Raw genomic sequence first — 16,184 nt, forward strand, 5'->3', positions numbered from 1 at the left:
GACAGGAGAATAGCCAGGAGGGCCACGACTAGGGGTGGCAGCCTCGGCTACCGGCGTGGGCATCGACGACACGAGCCAAGCTGTCGATGGTAGAGGGGGTGGAGGCAAAGACCCAAGGACGTAGCAGGCGCAACAGCGGCCCCGTGCGCCGCAAGGGCACTCAGCCCGACCACCAGCCGAGGATCAAACCCCATTGTCGTATGGCCACGAGCGCGAGGAGCACCTTTATGGGCGCATCCAACGACGCAACGGCTAGAGGCGTGTTGACCTCCACACGCACCCCTCCCAACGTCGTGATGGTCGCGTCCAGCGGATTACAGACTCCATGGCAGCGACAAGCGATGAGACGGTAGCAGCAACCGTCCTCACGGATGAAGCGAATGAAAAAGGAGACAATTACTTGCATCTCACTGGAGGCAAGTGCTCCTTCCCTTCTCTTTCGCTCTTTCTAGTAGGCATGTGCTGATAACGTGTTTAAATCGAAGTGAGTGAGTGCATTCATCAATGATTACAAAGTCTAAATATCCAAGACAATACAAGGAGTTGCGTGAGCACCACGACTCATCAATGATTACAAAGTATAAATATCCCCTATAGAGACAGGACGATACAAGACCAAGACGCTCAGCAGTGAGATTGGGAAAGGAGGAGATTCCCCTAATTACATTAATGTAATAGATCTTAACAGTTACATTCAAGAATTGTTTTATTTTGTTTATATATTGGTGTTTAAAAAAATAGACAAATTGACCACAGCTCTTGCTACATTACATTCAAGAATTGCCCACCGCTTCTACACAATTACAACCCTTCACTTCTATCACGCTTCTTCACCATTTGAACTGATTATTTCCTCCTTACTTATTCTCATGACAGTAAACCATGCAATTTTTGTTTTTCGACAATTGATTTTATTATTTTTTTGCTCTTTTTGATTGAATTCCATGTTTGACTTCATGTGCACAAGTTTACAACATCAAAACACATGAATGATCAGTCCGGTTGGTTTTAGAAAAATTGCTTGCTTGCTTGCTGCGCACAAGGCTGAGAAAATTTAGCATCATTAAATCATGATGACCAATGAAATTGCAGATTATTCATTGAATGCTAATCCATACCAAGCAAAAATCTCATCTCTGCCTGCATTGCACTTGGAATCGTAGACATATAACCAACCAACCGGATGAATCAGGATGGATACCAAGGTTGCTGCTGAGACCTCTCACCTCTTCACACATGCGGCCAACTAACCTTGCCCTGAAAAAAGGTTCAACGGTACAAAAACTACAACGAATGGACAACATAGAGTTTCTTGTCCATGGGATCAGCATCACTACATACGTTAGCGCATTCTGTGATGCAAACTACTCCCTCACTTCTTAAATATAAGTCTTTTTAGAGATTTCACTATGAACTACATAGTGATGTATATAAACATACTTTAGAGTGTAGATTCACTCATTTTTGCTCCATAGTGGAATCTCTAAAAACACTTATATTTAACAACTGTAAATTCCTTGAATTTCTTTTTAATAACACATGAATTTTAAATTCCTTGAATTTCTTTTACATCCTATATATGGTACTCCCTTTGAACAAATGTAAGACGTTTTAGATCACAACAAAGTAGTGACCTAAAGCGTCTTACATTTGTTTAAACTTATCAGCCTACAACAAGCAATTCCTTCGGATTTACAAACAACATTTTACCCAGAAACACACACAGCCACAATATTGTTAGCAGAATAGTACTCCCTCCGTTCCATAATTCTTGTCATGGTTTTAGTTCATTTTTTAACTAAAGCCACAACAAGAATTACGCAACAGAGGAAGTAATATTCAGATGAATGTAATAGCTTAACTACAACGGAAATGATTTATTCATGTTATAGTTTTGCCAAAATATTAGATGGTTCAAAATGTCGATGGATACTCAAAACGTGAACAAAGAAATAATAGAAGGTAAAGTATGATTCAGAAAGTCGGACACTAAGTCCAAAAGAATGGTACTAATAATTTCTAAGCACTTGCTCTCAAGTCCAAGGTCAAGTTTTCTAACACTGGTGAAGGTAATCAGGCAAATTACACTCATCCAAGACAAGAAAAGGCTGTATCAATCAAGGTGCATTATCTTCTAGATGAGCTAAAGTCTCTTGATGCAGACATACGCATGTAGAATGTATGATCAGGTCAAAAATGAAAAATGGCTTGGATCCAACTGGATGGAACTAAAAGCAGGAGCTTCAGGATGAACTGCCAGGTTTCAGGTAATAAAATTAGCAAAAGCCCACGTGAATCTATCAGCGTGGGACAACTACAGCTATCCATTTGCCTTTGCCTTCTCTTACTCCCTCTTATCTATGCATAAACAAACTGTTTCAAGTTTGACCAAATTTGTAGAAAAAAATTACTCCCTTCGATCCATATTACTTGTCTAAGATTTGTCTAGATACAGATAGAAAAGTGTCTAGATACATACGTATCAAGACAAATCTAAGACAAGTAATATGGATCGGAGGGAGTAGCATCTACAATACTAGATCAGCCATGAAATAAGTCTTCGTAATGTATTTATGGGTATAATGCATGTTGGTATTTTCTTCTACAAACTTGCTCGAATTTGAAACAGTTTTGACTTATAACCAGACTAAGTGGCCTTAAAACCTTGATAGAGGGAGCAACTGGCAAGGGACAATGCTTTGTCTCAGTCAAAACTTGTACTCCTTCCGTTTCTTTTTAGTCTGCATAGAACTTTTGTCTATAAGTCAAAATACGTTTACTTTGACCAAACTTATAGAAAAAAGTATCAACATTCAGAATACCAAATCTATATCATACAGAATTCCTGTGAGATTTCTCCAAACCAAAGAAGGCCTATAGATATTTTATGAAACGATAGTTTCATACTATATAAATTTGATATTGTAGATGTTAACATTTTTTAATATAAATCTGGTCAAACTTTATAAAGTTTCACTTGACACAAATCTTATATACAGAGTAAAAAGAAACGGAGGGAGTACCATACTACATGCATATATATACTTGTGCTAAGTTTTTGGACACATGAAGATTACTTCCTACATACAACTAAGGTTTCTCACTGCACAATAAGATAGTGCCAGATGCTACAGGAGTTAAATACAGATTGAAGTTTCTCCATAAAAACCTGCCATCTTTTTAACAAAAAACTTTAGCGCAGCAACATAGAAGCATGGTTTACAATGAATTCTAAGTTCATTAAACTCTGTATAAGGGACACAGAAAACGTTTGTATGAAACGGACTCTTAATGACGATCTGAAACATTGACACATCGATAGTTGAAAAAAGGTTACCAAGACAAGGTGTAGTAATACCCAGTGCATCCAGGAATCTCCATCCCTGGACCTCAACAAACATAAAAGCAAAATAAAAACTTTTGACTGATATTCCACATGGAGTAATAGTGGTGCATAACAAGAAGAAAGACTCTTAGAACAATTTCCGTAAAACAAGCGAAACTAATAGAAGAAAGATAAACATCACAAGCCCATTCGTGCAGAATATCAGAAGTCGATAGTGGTATGTGACTTTCAGTCTACTCAAAATTCCCAAAAAGATCCATAACTTCAATGATGACGCAGAAAAGGAAATGACAAGCTACATTTGTCTGTATTTTGATCACTTCACCCACACCTATTCCCCAATTCACTAATCATCCTACAGGTAGAGAAAGGTGGCATGGCAAAATGTAGGGATAAAAGAGTTTAGACTTCTTGGCATTTGAGTTGCCGTACCCATAGCCATCCCAAATAGAAAAGAAATGCTAAATTCAGGAATGACCAGCATAAGAATGTGTGAATATCAAATATTGAAAAAATTCGGTATCACTACATCTAGACATGACTCATTTAGCAAAATTAATTGCAGAATCATCAGATTTCGAAAGAGAAAAAGAAATGATGACGTATGGTGTTTAACCACACAAGTTACCCAGATGTCAACCAAGGCACCTTGAGTATCACTACATCTACATATGACATATCTCGCAAAATTAATGGCAAAATCATCAGATTTCAAAAGAGAAAAAGAAATGATGTTCTACGGTGTTCAAACACACAAGTTACCCAGATATCAACCAGGGCACCTTCAGTATCACTACGTCTACACATGACTCGTCTAGCAAAATTACTCGCAGAATCATCAGATTTCAGTAGAGAAAAAGAAATAATATTATGTGGTGTTCAAACACACAAGTTACCCAGATAACAACCAGGGTACCTTCTTATGTTGGTCCTTTAGGATATATAAGTGCATGCAGCAGAGGCCCTGGCAGAAACCCTGAACGAAAAAAAGAATTAGAATCTTTAACCCAAATATAAACTGCATAAACAAATTAGTAACAAGGAAGGCCTGTTTTTGCATCAAACAAATACAGTATAAAAGAACTTGTCAAGCAGTGAGAAACGACCGGTGCATTGACCACTGCACGGTAAGTAAATGCCTGAGGCCAAGCATTGCAAAACAGGCGAGCTTAAACATCAGCAGAGTGCTTGGCAGCACAAATGAGAAGTGTGCCTGCTACACCCACATTACAAGCACATGCAAAGATTTGCCCACTCCAGTTACTAGAAATACACAGAACCTCAATGTTCAAACATACAAGTCAGTACAATTGTTAAGTGAAGTTAGGCACAGTTTCATGTATATCTTGTAAATCATTAGAAAAATGTATACAGGGAATGTAATGCCAGCCGGCCAGTTGTCTTACAAGCAACAGAACTATCCAAATGGTAAGTGCATGCAGCAAGGTCCGTAAGACAGCCATCTCTTCAGCAACCCCATGCTTCGTCCATGTAGGCACGCACTCAGATCTCATAGCTCCCAGACACAAGATAGAAATGTCGATGATTAGACAAGAGGAACCCAAATTGTAGTTTACAATGTCAAGAGGAATCAACATCTTATTTTCACTTGCCAGTGATAAATGGATGGCTAAGTGCCTGTGATACGGTTATCCTCTTATCTGGATCTAAGACAAATATTTTTTCAAGAAGGTCTTTAAAATTGGAGAGCATTTTCGCGTCCTCGCCAGGAAAATTTGAAACCAAAGAACCAAAATCCTTCAGTTTGATGTTGAGAATCAACTTCCGCATAGGCTGCTGACGAAAATAGAATAAATTAGTGCTTTGAAACGTTTATATAACATACATTACAAATTAAAGAGTATTGCATACGCACCTTTTTGGTCACAGGATCTTCCTCAATAGCGTTAAAATTGAGATCTTGGTCAAAGTGTTGCATCGTGAAAGCACCCTACAAAATTGGGAGCTTTACTTAGAAAAATACTTGTATATTCAACCAGATTTAATCAGGATTACATGCGTATGTAGTCTTCCAATTGTGAAGTTAATACAAGAATCAAGCATGAAAAGGAGCAAGTATGTAAAATTCATGATGATTTTCTAACCTTTCGGAGCATCTTCTTAGGGAACGGGCCCTTCAGTTCCATATGAAGACGAAGCATATCATTATTCGTTGCACCTGGAAACAGAACCTTTCCTGTAGAAAGTTCATATAGGCAGCAGCCAACTGACCAGATGTCCAATGGGTGATCATAGGGCAACCCGAGAACTGCAATAGAAATAATTCATTAGAGGTAAATACATTTTGAATAGAAGTATGTGTGTGCAGACAACCTGCGAGTAGAAACATTATAAAATAAAATAGCAAAATAAGGTACAAGAAGAAAGAACTCACTGATCTCAGGTGCCCTATAGAAACGGCTGACAAGATAAGGGGTGACCTCATTCATTCCAGCAAGCATAGCATTGCCAAAATCGCATAGCTTCAGGACATTCTTAGCATCATTCACCTACAATACCAAAAGAGTACAATTAAAACCCAGTTGTGTGTGAATTTCTAAGCAACTAGTGGCTAAAGCTCTACAGGATGTTTCATACGATCAAATTTGGCAAGACATTACAAAACATAATACGGTAGAGTGAAAGATATGCAGGGCAAGATGCCATACCAGCATATTGTCTGGCTTTATATCACAGTGCAGAACTTTGCAGTTTTTCAGGTGCTTCAGGGCGATGAAAAGCTGCTTTGAATATGCCCTCACAGCAGTCAGTTTAAGCCCAATATTGCGACCAAATTTCTTTAGTACCTCACGGAGATTCATATTTAAAGATTCAAAAACTAAGCAAAGATGGTTCCGGTACATGAAACTAGAAATGAACCGCACGCAGTGGCGCCTGTCCTCACGATCCGCGCTTGCCAGTTTTTCTAATATTGAAACCTCTTGCTTACCAGCCTTATACCTGTAGAAACAAATACTTGATTAAATCATCGCACAAGAATCAAATTAGAAGTTTGTGTTTTATTCTCCAGATTACAGGCATCGGCTATTAAAATGCTTCTATAGGATACTCACATTGTCTCGTTCTTGCGAATGATTTTAATAGCAACTACTTCAGGATCATCTTTCCCAGCTTTAAGATCCTTTGCCCGCACAACTGTTGAGAACACCCCCTTCCCATGCGCGGCTGTAATTTCATAACGGCCATCCAATAATTCCCCAAATCGATGAGCTGTACAGAGTAGCAAAGGTAAGGTACAAGAAAAGTGGGCGGCCATATTTAACAGAACAACAAGAAATAGGTAAGAGTTGAGCATATTGAGCAGAACTTACTATAGTAACCCTCAGGATCATCCCAATTATCATGCAGAGCATTTTTCTCAATACACAAGCCGTCTCCCTTGCCCTGCACAACAAAATGATCACGGACTGAGTAAACAGTAAAAAGGGTATTTTAATATGACGCTGGGAAAATAAATTTCATCTTCAAAGTTCAAACAGAACAAGGTGTCATGGTGTGACGCCTACACAATAACAAGACTGTCTTTTCAATCAGAGCAGCAAGTGATATATCTTTTTAACTTCTGTATGTATTGACATCTCAAAAGAAAACTGATAAGAGCCATACCAATTTCCGAAATCCTGCAGGTGACTCTCCAAAGATGTCATCACAAAACATATCTGCCGATCTCTCACTCTGAAAATTAACAGGACAAACATAAATTTTCTGCTTAATCTGATTTTACATTAATAAATTGTGTAGCAGGGTAAGAGAACAAAATTACCTTTGGAGTACCCTCTCCAAGGCCTGAAACACCTGTTGTCCCCTCATTGCCCAATGCTTCAGCACAGGCTAAAACAGCATCATGAGCAGGGGACTTGCCCACACTGAAGCCTGCCTCACCAACAAATGCATCTGAAGAACCCTGCTTATTTTCAGCTTCCTCGTTGTCCGTAGAATTGCTACCATTATCACCTTTCATATCAACAGTTTCATCTCTATGCACTGCTCTTGCTTCTGTACAATAAATAGACGTTTACCACCACAAAGTTCGTTCAATGGGACATAAACTAGTACACGTATGTTTGTTATCTCACGAATAGGTCAAATTTAGCTAATCAAGTTACCTTCATCGTTGCTTCTAGGTAAGGATTCTGGTTGCTGCTTCTGCGCTTGCTGCTGTCTATATTTCGCCATAATAGCTTCCTTCCTCCTCCTCGCTTCCTCCTTAATTTTTTCAGGGTCATCTTCTTCCTGCATTGCTAACTGTTGCTCAATTTTCTCTTGATACTCTTCTTCATCTTCCTCCCTGATACCACAAGGACAGAAGTAAGTATGAAGTGCCAGAAAATAAAAACAACAAAACAAATAAGATAGCAGATGGTGTGAATGTGAAAGGACGCCTTACTTGAAAGAATTTTCCTTCATTTCTCTAGATCGATGGCTTCTGCTGTCCACATCTCTACCTTTCTCCCCGGATCTTAACCTGTCTTTATGACCATCGGACAAGCTATGTTTCGAGTATGTAGAGTCCATGTGTCTATCACTAGTGCTAACTCTGTCCTTGCGTTCTCCAGCTCCGCTTCTGCGAGTTTCACTTTCTCTATCCCTGTGCCGGCCCCTGTCTCTATCATCTCTCACTTTATCTCTTTCATGTCCAGCGGCAGCCGTGTCATAATCTTTATAACGATCCTTGCTTGTATCCCTTTTATGATGGTCTCTATGCCTTGAGCTACCGCTTGGCCTTTCCCTCTCCCTGCTTTCTTCACGAGTGTGGTATGCGGTCTCCCTTCTTTCAGGTCTAGTATGACTGGTGCTCCTTTCTCTGTGCCTACGATCAACATTGTCTCTATCTATGCTGCTGTGCTTTCTTTCATCCCTATATCTTTCCCGGCTATCACGAACAAGACGACTGCTGCTCCTCTCTCTCTCGTGCTCGCGTGTCCTAGTAGCAAAACCATTCCTGTCGCTGTCGTCACGGTCAGGGTCAGCCCTTGGACTTGCCCGCGAACCATTGGCTTTGGCATGAGCTTCTCCGGACCTCCTAGCATGAAGCTCGGTGTGGTGCCTGGAGGAAGGAGATGTTTTCGAGTGGTCTCTCAGCTGAGCATCTTTGTTAGAGGATGTATCCTTGTGCTTCCTCCCCTTGTCCCTGGTCGGCTGTGGAGACTTTGACACCCTGCGACTCTGCTCGTGTCGTTTGCCATTATCCTCACCGCCTGAAACGATGGCTCCGCCGCTTTCAGAGCCACAGGCAGTGTGATTCAACTCGCCTTGGTCTCTTGAGGGCGAAGAATGACTAGGCAGCCCCGAAGCATGCGGCTCGGCGGCCGACTTGGTGCTAGCATGACCAACGACAAGCTCCTGCACCTGAAACACATCAAATCTAGGGTTAAGAAATCTGGCGTTGCGATCGAACGGAGCGGCGGCGGCCTAGAGTGGGAGAGGGCAGGAACACAAGATGGATAATTAATTGCAGAAGATGAAGACAAATCTGGCGTTGCAGAAGATGAGCAATCTCTGGAACTGGTAAGAGGAGTGGGGGTGGAGGGAGGCAGACAGACCGGCGGAGATGCGGCATCGACTTCCATGGGTCCGTCGGCGGCGGCGGCATCGTCTAGTATCTCCCCCTCCTCGACGTCTTGGTCGGGCGCGGGGGGCTGGGCGTCGTCCGGTCGGCGGTGGCGGTGGGAGCGGTGGTGGCGGTGGTGGTGCCTGCGGCGCTTCGGGGAGGCGTCGGGGGCGGGGTCTGCGTCGTCGCGGTCCCGGCGGCGGCGGTGCTTGGCGGGGGATCCGGGCGGCGACGGCGACGGCGACGGCGAGGGGTCTCCGGCCATGAGATGAGAGGGAGCGATGAGGTAGGTAGGGTTAGGGTTTGGTCCGCGCTCCGTCGGCTTTGCTTTATTGGTTGGTTACTAGCAAAAGGTCGGACGGCTGACTGACTGATTGACTGACAGGGTGGCCCCGCACCTTCCATTTCCACCCACCCAAAGTCCAAAGCGGGCTCAAATCTCTCCTCCTAATTGCTTCACCCTCATCGATTCTTATTCCCGCTCCGCATTGGTCGTACTCTTGACGAGTGGATGGAATCTTAACCAGCACGACGGCAATGGTGGTGGTGGTAGGGTTTCGTCAAGCGCTACCGTAGATGCGATCTGAGGAGAAACGATCTAGGAAGAGAGGTAGGGCTGCCAGCGGGGCGTAGAATTGTTGTGCCTAGCCCTTGCGCCTCCTCCCCGCTATATATTCTTTTGATAGCTTATAGAATAAGCTGAAATAAGCTGCCTCCTACGAAGCTTATTCTATAACCCCTATCAAATATATATTCTATTTAGAAGCCTACTAATTAAGTCTTGATTACTAGGCTTCTGAAGAAATATTTTTAGTTGGGCTTCTATAATAAGCTGGGTAGGGGGAAGCTTATTCTAGAAGCCCAAAAAACTATCAAAAGAACTGGCCCATATGGGTGTTGGAGGGCTGGGGGCTCAACCCTATCCCCTCCTCCGGGGAGGCTGCCAAAGGGGGAGGAGTGCCCTCCAAGCCAAGTGGAGGGCCCTCTCCCTTAAGGTTTCCCTTCCCTTGGCGGATGAGCCTTAGGGGGGTGGCATGCCTGGCCCAATAAGGCTAGAACGCCCCCCTACAGCCCATGTACGCCCTAGGTGTTGGAGGGGCCCTTCCGGACTCCTCTGGTACCCTCAGTGACCTTCTAAAACCTTTCGGGACCTTCCGGAAGCTTCCCCGTACAATACCGGTATAACCCAAAACTTTTCACGTAGCCAAAATATGACTTCCCATATATAAATATTTACCTCCATACCATTCTAGAGCTCCTCGTGACGTCCGAGATCTCATCCGGGACTCCGGACAACATTCGATCACCAACGTGAATATCCAATACTACTCTAGCATCACCGAACATTAAGCGTGAGGACCCTACGGGTTCGAGAATCATGTGGACATGATCGAGACACCTTCCCGTCCAATAACCAATAGAGGGACCTAGATGTCCATATTGGTTTCCACATATTCATGAAGATCTTTATCGATGCTCTATTGCTGGCTGAAGTTTCTCGTTGCACAAACCCCACATGCATTGAAGTTAGTCATGTGTCGGTGCACCCTAACATCATTGGTAGGTACAGAGTACTTAGACACGTGTCAAAGAAACATACACACCTTACCCAATACTTCAATTTTTCAAAAGGAATCTTTTTGTTAAACCCTAACATCATTGGTCTCCATGCGTGTCGCGCGTTGCACTAGCCACCCCACCCATGTTCATTTCATGGAAATTACTAGGGGCGCGCCATACTAAAAGGTACTCGAGTGTTTGTCTTTGGGATTTTTTTTGTTATTTTTCTTCTTTTGTTTCTTCTTCTCCATTTTTATTTCATTCATTTTTGCATTTTTAGTTTTCTTTTCCCTTCTCCATTGTTTTGTTTTGTTTTCCTTTTTCTTCTTCAATTTTTGGTTTTCTTTTCCTGTTTCAATTTTTTATTCGTTTGTTTTATTTTTCATTCTACATTCTTATATACATGATCAACATTTATTCAAATATTTGTTCAATTTTTTAAAAATAATTGTTCAACATTTTTAAAATATATGTTCAATATTTTTTAAATACTTGTTTAACATTTTTACATACATGATCAACAATTTTCAAATATTTTTTTGACATTTTTCAAACACTTGTTCAACATTTTTATATACATGATAAATATGTTTTCAAATAATTGTTCAACATTTTTTCAACTACTTAATCAATATATTTTCAAATACTTGTTCAACTTTTTTTAATACTTGTTTAACATGTTGAAAATACTCGGGCAATATTTTTAAAATACTTATTCTACATTTTTTAAATGCATGATTAATTTTTTAAAAATATTATGTATTTTAATATATATATATATATATATAGTATATTTTAAATTGTAAAGGAAAAATGAAAATGCAATAAAAAAAAAGAAGAAATGTGAAGAAAGGGAAAAGCAATGCAGTACACACCAACCTGGGCCGGCCCATATGCTCATGCGCTTCAGCGAGTCGGAAACATCCACTCACAGAAGGCCAGACATAAAACAAGTAGGCTTTTAGAAAAATAAAATTGGTTGGCCTTTTAGAATAAACTGGATAGTGGACAACTTATTCCAACTTATTTTAGAACCCAACAAAAAACTGATCATAACATCAGTGAGTTTTATATCAGAAAAAATATATCTTAAAATCTTAAAATGTTCCATTTTCTAACGGTATAGCTATTATATAATGTTTATTAAATTGTTAAAACAAGCGATCAGACGCACATGACTTATAAACTGAAAAGGAGAGAGTAGGACAATTCAAGCAACAAACAAAGGAATAAACTCCTCGACAACAGACGACTGGAGGCGTCTACCCTTTTTTAAAGAAAAAGTACTGTTTAATATGCATGACCCACTTAGTGCCACCCGCATGCTGCATGACCCACTTATAAACGGACCTAGACGGGTCGTGTCAATGCCTGGCACGTTTAAATGTAGCCCCTGCAGGCCCACTTGGTTAGGTTTGTGCACGCTTCGCCACCCGGTACCATCGTGGGAGCTATATCTCGCTCATAGCGAGATGATAGCTCCACTTGCCTGTAGAGCCCGCAGTTTTCACTTTTTTCTTTTTTTTTTCTTTATTGGCTTCTCTGTTTTTTCTTTTTCTTCTTAATTTCCTTCATTTTTCTTCATTTTCACCGTCTTCTTCATTTAATTTTCTTTTTCACCACTTTTCTATGACTTTATGAATTTAATTTTTTGTGTTCTAAGTGTTGTTTATATCGTTTTGTATGGGTTTTCTTTTTTTCTTTGGTTTTAGATCCTTTTTAAATTTGTTTATTTTTGTTCTGTGTGTTGTTTGTATCGTTTTCCCCAGTATTATTTTATACATTTTCATTTTTTTTGAATACACAATTAGGTTTTTTTAGAAATATTTTTTGATGTCTATATTTTTCGTATACGGCAATATGTTTTTGTATGCATGTTTAACATTTTTGCCGTCTCTCCTTCCACTGTTGCTGCGTCTCTCCTTCATACTGGTTTTTGCCGTCCTGAAATTAACAATGTTGCATATATACACCGTAAACCAAAGAGTTCTTTGAGATAATATGCTTGGCCAAAGTCACAGTGCAGCATACATCGAAAATCAAAGAGTTCTTCGAAAGGTAACCTAAGTGTAATTTCAAATCCAAACAAACGGGTAATACTATATCAACCTAAGTGTTGCTGTGATTGGAGGGGGTGGACTGAGATTTCTTTATAATTCCGTTAAATTTGTCTCAATGGATATGGGAAGGTCCAAAATTACATCCATCTTGATGTACTGTAAATCTTGTGTGTTGCCTATCAAAGCTATACTTCTTTGTTAGAAAGTAGGGTGACACCCGCCCTTACACTGAGGTCCATCATCATAGGTATACTACTCATCTGAAGTAGTTTATCCTGAAGGCCATCCTTGTTTCTGTCTCAAAAGTAATACAACTGGGCTGAGACATTAAATGCTTAAATTAACCACTATCCACATAGAACGGAAGTTTTAAAGCCTAGTAAATCGAATCAGGTGTACATACATTTCCTTTTTTGCTTTTCGCAGAGAGATATTTGAAATACACTATTTTCGGGGTTTCTTTCTTATGAAGTTAAATGTAGATTCAAGAATTGCTGGAACTATTACTTCTTTCCTCTATCTGCAGTCTCACCTTGTCTTGTGTTCACCTGTCTTTGTTTTCTTACTTGTCTCAATGTAAATATCTGTTCTGCTTATAGTGGGTGTCAAAGATCAAATAACTACATTTGTGTTAATATATTTTGCATATGACAGTATTGCAATGTGGTCTATGACAGGCGTACTGTGAAGAACGTCCTAAAGTATGTATCTGCACAGTTTTACATTGATATATAATGTACTTCCAAGGATCAAAGAGAAAACAATAATGTCTATTAAGCCATTTGTCGACAGGTTGGGGTAAGTCAATAGTTTAATGCAACTATATTGTGACAATTATTCATACATTTGTTGTCTTAACCCAAAATGCCCAATCTGCTTCAGTGCTACATTAAGGAGAACGATTTTTTTTGGTTTAGCCAATGCTCTAAAAGTTACATTGTACAAAATCTCTAATGTGCATGAAGCACCAGAAATATATACAGTGCAAACCTTCAATTTCAGGTATGACAATGTTCCGAGAGAGATTAACCGACTAAGATGCAAAGTTAATTATCACGCTGATACGTCTTAATCGTATCTACTTTTCCAAACTCTCCTGCCCTTGTTTTGGACTCTAATTTGCATGATTTGAATGGAACTAACCTGGACTGACGCTGTTTTCAACAGAATTGCCTTGGTGTTATTTTTGTGCAGAAATCAAAGTTCTCAGAACGTCCTGAAAATTTACGAGGAATATTTTTGGAAAATATGAAAAATACCTGCGCAAAGATCCACCTGAGGGGGTGGGCCAGTGGGCTACAAGCCCTGCCACCGCCACCCCCCTGGTGGCGGATGGCAAGCTTGTGGGGCCCACGTGGCTCTGCCGTCCGCAATCTCAGTTCTATAAGTTCACTTTCGTCCCAGAAAAAATGAAGAGAGAAGATTTCGTCGCGTTTGCGACACGGAGGCGCCGCCACATCCTGTTCTTCATCTGGAGGGCAGATCTGGAGTCCGTTTTGGGCTCCGGAGAGGGGAAATCTGTTGGAAATATGCCCTAGAGGCAATAATAAAATGGTTATTATCATATTTCCTTGTTCATGATAATCGTCTATTGTTCATGCTATAACTGTATTAACAGGAAACATTAATACATGTGTGAATAAATAGATCACAATGTGTCCCTAGCAAGCCTCTAGTTGGCTAGCTCGTTGATCAATAGATGATCATGGTTTCCTGATCATGGGCATTGGATGCCATTGATAACGGGATCACATCATTGGGAGAATGATGTGATGGACAAGACCCAATCCTAAGCGTAGCACTAGATCGTGTTGTTCGTATGCTAAAGCTTTTCTAATGTCAAGTGTCTTTTCCTTCGACCGTGAGATTGTACAACTCTCGGATACCGTAGGAGTGCTTTGGGTGTATCAAACGTCACAACGTAACTGGGTGACTATAAAGGTGCACTACGGGTACCTCTGAAAGTGTCTGTTGGGTTGGTACGAATCGAGATCGGGATTTGTCACTCCGTGTGACGGAGAGGTATCTCTGGGCCCACTCGGTAGAACATTATCATGAGCTCAATGTGACTAAAGGAGTTAGTCACACGATGACGTACTACGGAACGAGTAAAGAGACTTACCGGTAACGAGATTGAACAAGGTATAGGTATACCGACGATCGAATCTCGGGCAAGTTCTATACCGACAGACAAAGGGAATTGTATACGGGATTGATTGAATCCTTGACATCGTGGTTCATCCGATGAGATCATCGTGGAGCAAGTGGGAGCCACCATGGGTATCAAGACCCCGCTGATGGTTATTGGCCGGAGAGGTGTCTCGGTCATGTCTGCCTGTCTCCCGAACCCGTAGGGTCTACACACTCAAGGTTCGATGACGCTAGGGTTATAGGGAATTGTTATATGAGGTTATCGAAAGTTGTTCGGAGTCCCGGATGAGATCCCGGACGTCACGAGGAGCTCCAGAATGGTCCGGAGGTAAAGATTGATATATAGGACGGATGGTTTCGGACACCGGAAGTGTTTCGAACGTCACCGGTAACATACCGGGACCACCGGAGGTGGCCCCGGGGGTCCATCGAAAGGGGGCAACGGCCCCGGGAGGCTAGATGGGCCAAGTGCGGGAGGGAACCAACCCCTAGGTGGGTTGGTGCGCCCCTCACACTCAGCCCAAGGCGCAGGAGGTGGAGAGGGGGGGAAACCCTAGGCGCTGGTGGGCCTAAGGCCCACCTAGGGGTGCGCCACCCCTCCCCCTTGCCCTGGCCGCCGGACCTCCCATCTGGGGGGGGGGGGGGGCTGCCGCACCACCTAGGGTGGGAACCCTAGGGGTGGCACCCCCTTCCCTCCTCCTATATATAGTGGGCACTTTTGGGCTTTTGAAGACACAGTTTTCCCTCTCCTTCAGCGCAGCCCTGCTCTTCTTTCTCCTCCTGTGTGCCGGTGCTTGGCGAAGCCCTGCCGGGAGACCTCGTCTCTCCATCGACACCACGCCGTCGTGCTGCCGGAGATCTTCCCCAACATCTCCCTCCTCCTTGCTGGATCAAGGTGCGGGAGACGTCACCGGGCTGCACGTGTGTTGAACGCGGAGGTGCCGTGGTTCGACACTAGATCAGAATCACACCGCGATCTGAATCGCCGCGAGTACGACTCCATCAACCACGTTCTAGCAACGTTTTCGCTTAGCGATCTTCAAAGGTATGAAGATGCTGTCACCCCTCTCTCGTTGCTGGTCTCTCCATAGGAAGATCTGAATATGCGTAGGAAATTTTTGAATTTATGCTACGTTACCCAACAGTGGCATCCGAGCCAGGTTTTCTATGCATAGATTCTATGCACGAGTAGAACACAAAAGGTTGTGGGTGATGATTTGTCAATTGCTTGCCGCTACTAGTCTTATTCTTTTCCAGCGGTATTGTGGGATGAAGCGGCCCGGACCGACCTTACACGTACGCTTACGTGAGACTGGTTCCACCTACAGACATGCACACCGTGCATAAAGGTGGCTAGCGAATGTTTGTCTCTCCCACTCTAGTCGGATTGGATTTGATGAAAAGGGTCCTTACAAAGGGTAAATAGCTTTGGCATATCATCGTTGTGGCTGTCACGTAGGTAAGAAGGCGTTCTTGCTAGAAACCCAAATCAGCC

The 16,184-nt window shown here is 42.0% G+C and overlaps 2 protein-coding genes across 4 annotated transcripts; both read right to left on the bottom strand.

Annotated features, from left to right (window-relative positions):
- Window positions 1-2,550: 2,550 nt before the first annotated feature.
- On the bottom strand, window positions 2,551-4,944 carry LOC123395786. 3 transcript variants are annotated; one of them, XM_045090819.1, is made up of 4 exons: window positions 4,753-4,944; window positions 4,263-4,322; window positions 3,338-3,383; window positions 2,551-2,741 (listed from the first exon to the last, which is right to left on the bottom strand). In XM_045090819.1, exons 1-4 carry the CDS (start codon window positions 4,942-4,944, stop codon window positions 2,737-2,739), a joined length of 303 nt encoding a protein of 100 aa, XP_044946754.1. In that variant the 3' UTR covers window positions 2,551-2,736. The 3 variants fall into 3 exon arrangements, with proteins under 3 accessions (XP_044946754.1, XP_044946753.1, XP_044946756.1); XM_045090818.1 differs by having other exon boundaries at window positions 3,338-3,389; XM_045090821.1 differs by lacking the exon at window positions 3,338-3,383.
- Window positions 4,660-9,213, bottom strand: LOC123395785 (serine/threonine-protein kinase prpf4B-like). Its single transcript, XM_045090817.1, has 12 exons — window positions 8,911-9,213; window positions 7,755-8,716; window positions 7,474-7,655; window positions 7,131-7,363; window positions 6,974-7,042; window positions 6,679-6,751; window positions 6,421-6,577; window positions 6,016-6,307; window positions 5,742-5,856; window positions 5,452-5,615; window positions 5,223-5,297; window positions 4,660-5,140 (listed from the first exon to the last, which is right to left on the bottom strand). Exons 1-12 carry the CDS (start codon window positions 9,181-9,183, stop codon window positions 4,952-4,954), a joined length of 2,784 nt encoding a protein of 927 aa, XP_044946752.1. The 5' UTR covers window positions 9,184-9,213; the 3' UTR covers window positions 4,660-4,951.
- Window positions 9,214-16,184: the final 6,971 nt, after the last annotated feature.

The sequence above is a fragment of the Hordeum vulgare genome, chromosome 5H, assembly GCF_904849725.1.
Source record: "Hordeum vulgare subsp. vulgare chromosome 5H, MorexV3_pseudomolecules_assembly, whole genome shotgun sequence".
Taxonomy (NCBI): Eukaryota; Viridiplantae; Streptophyta; class Magnoliopsida; order Poales; family Poaceae; genus Hordeum; species Hordeum vulgare.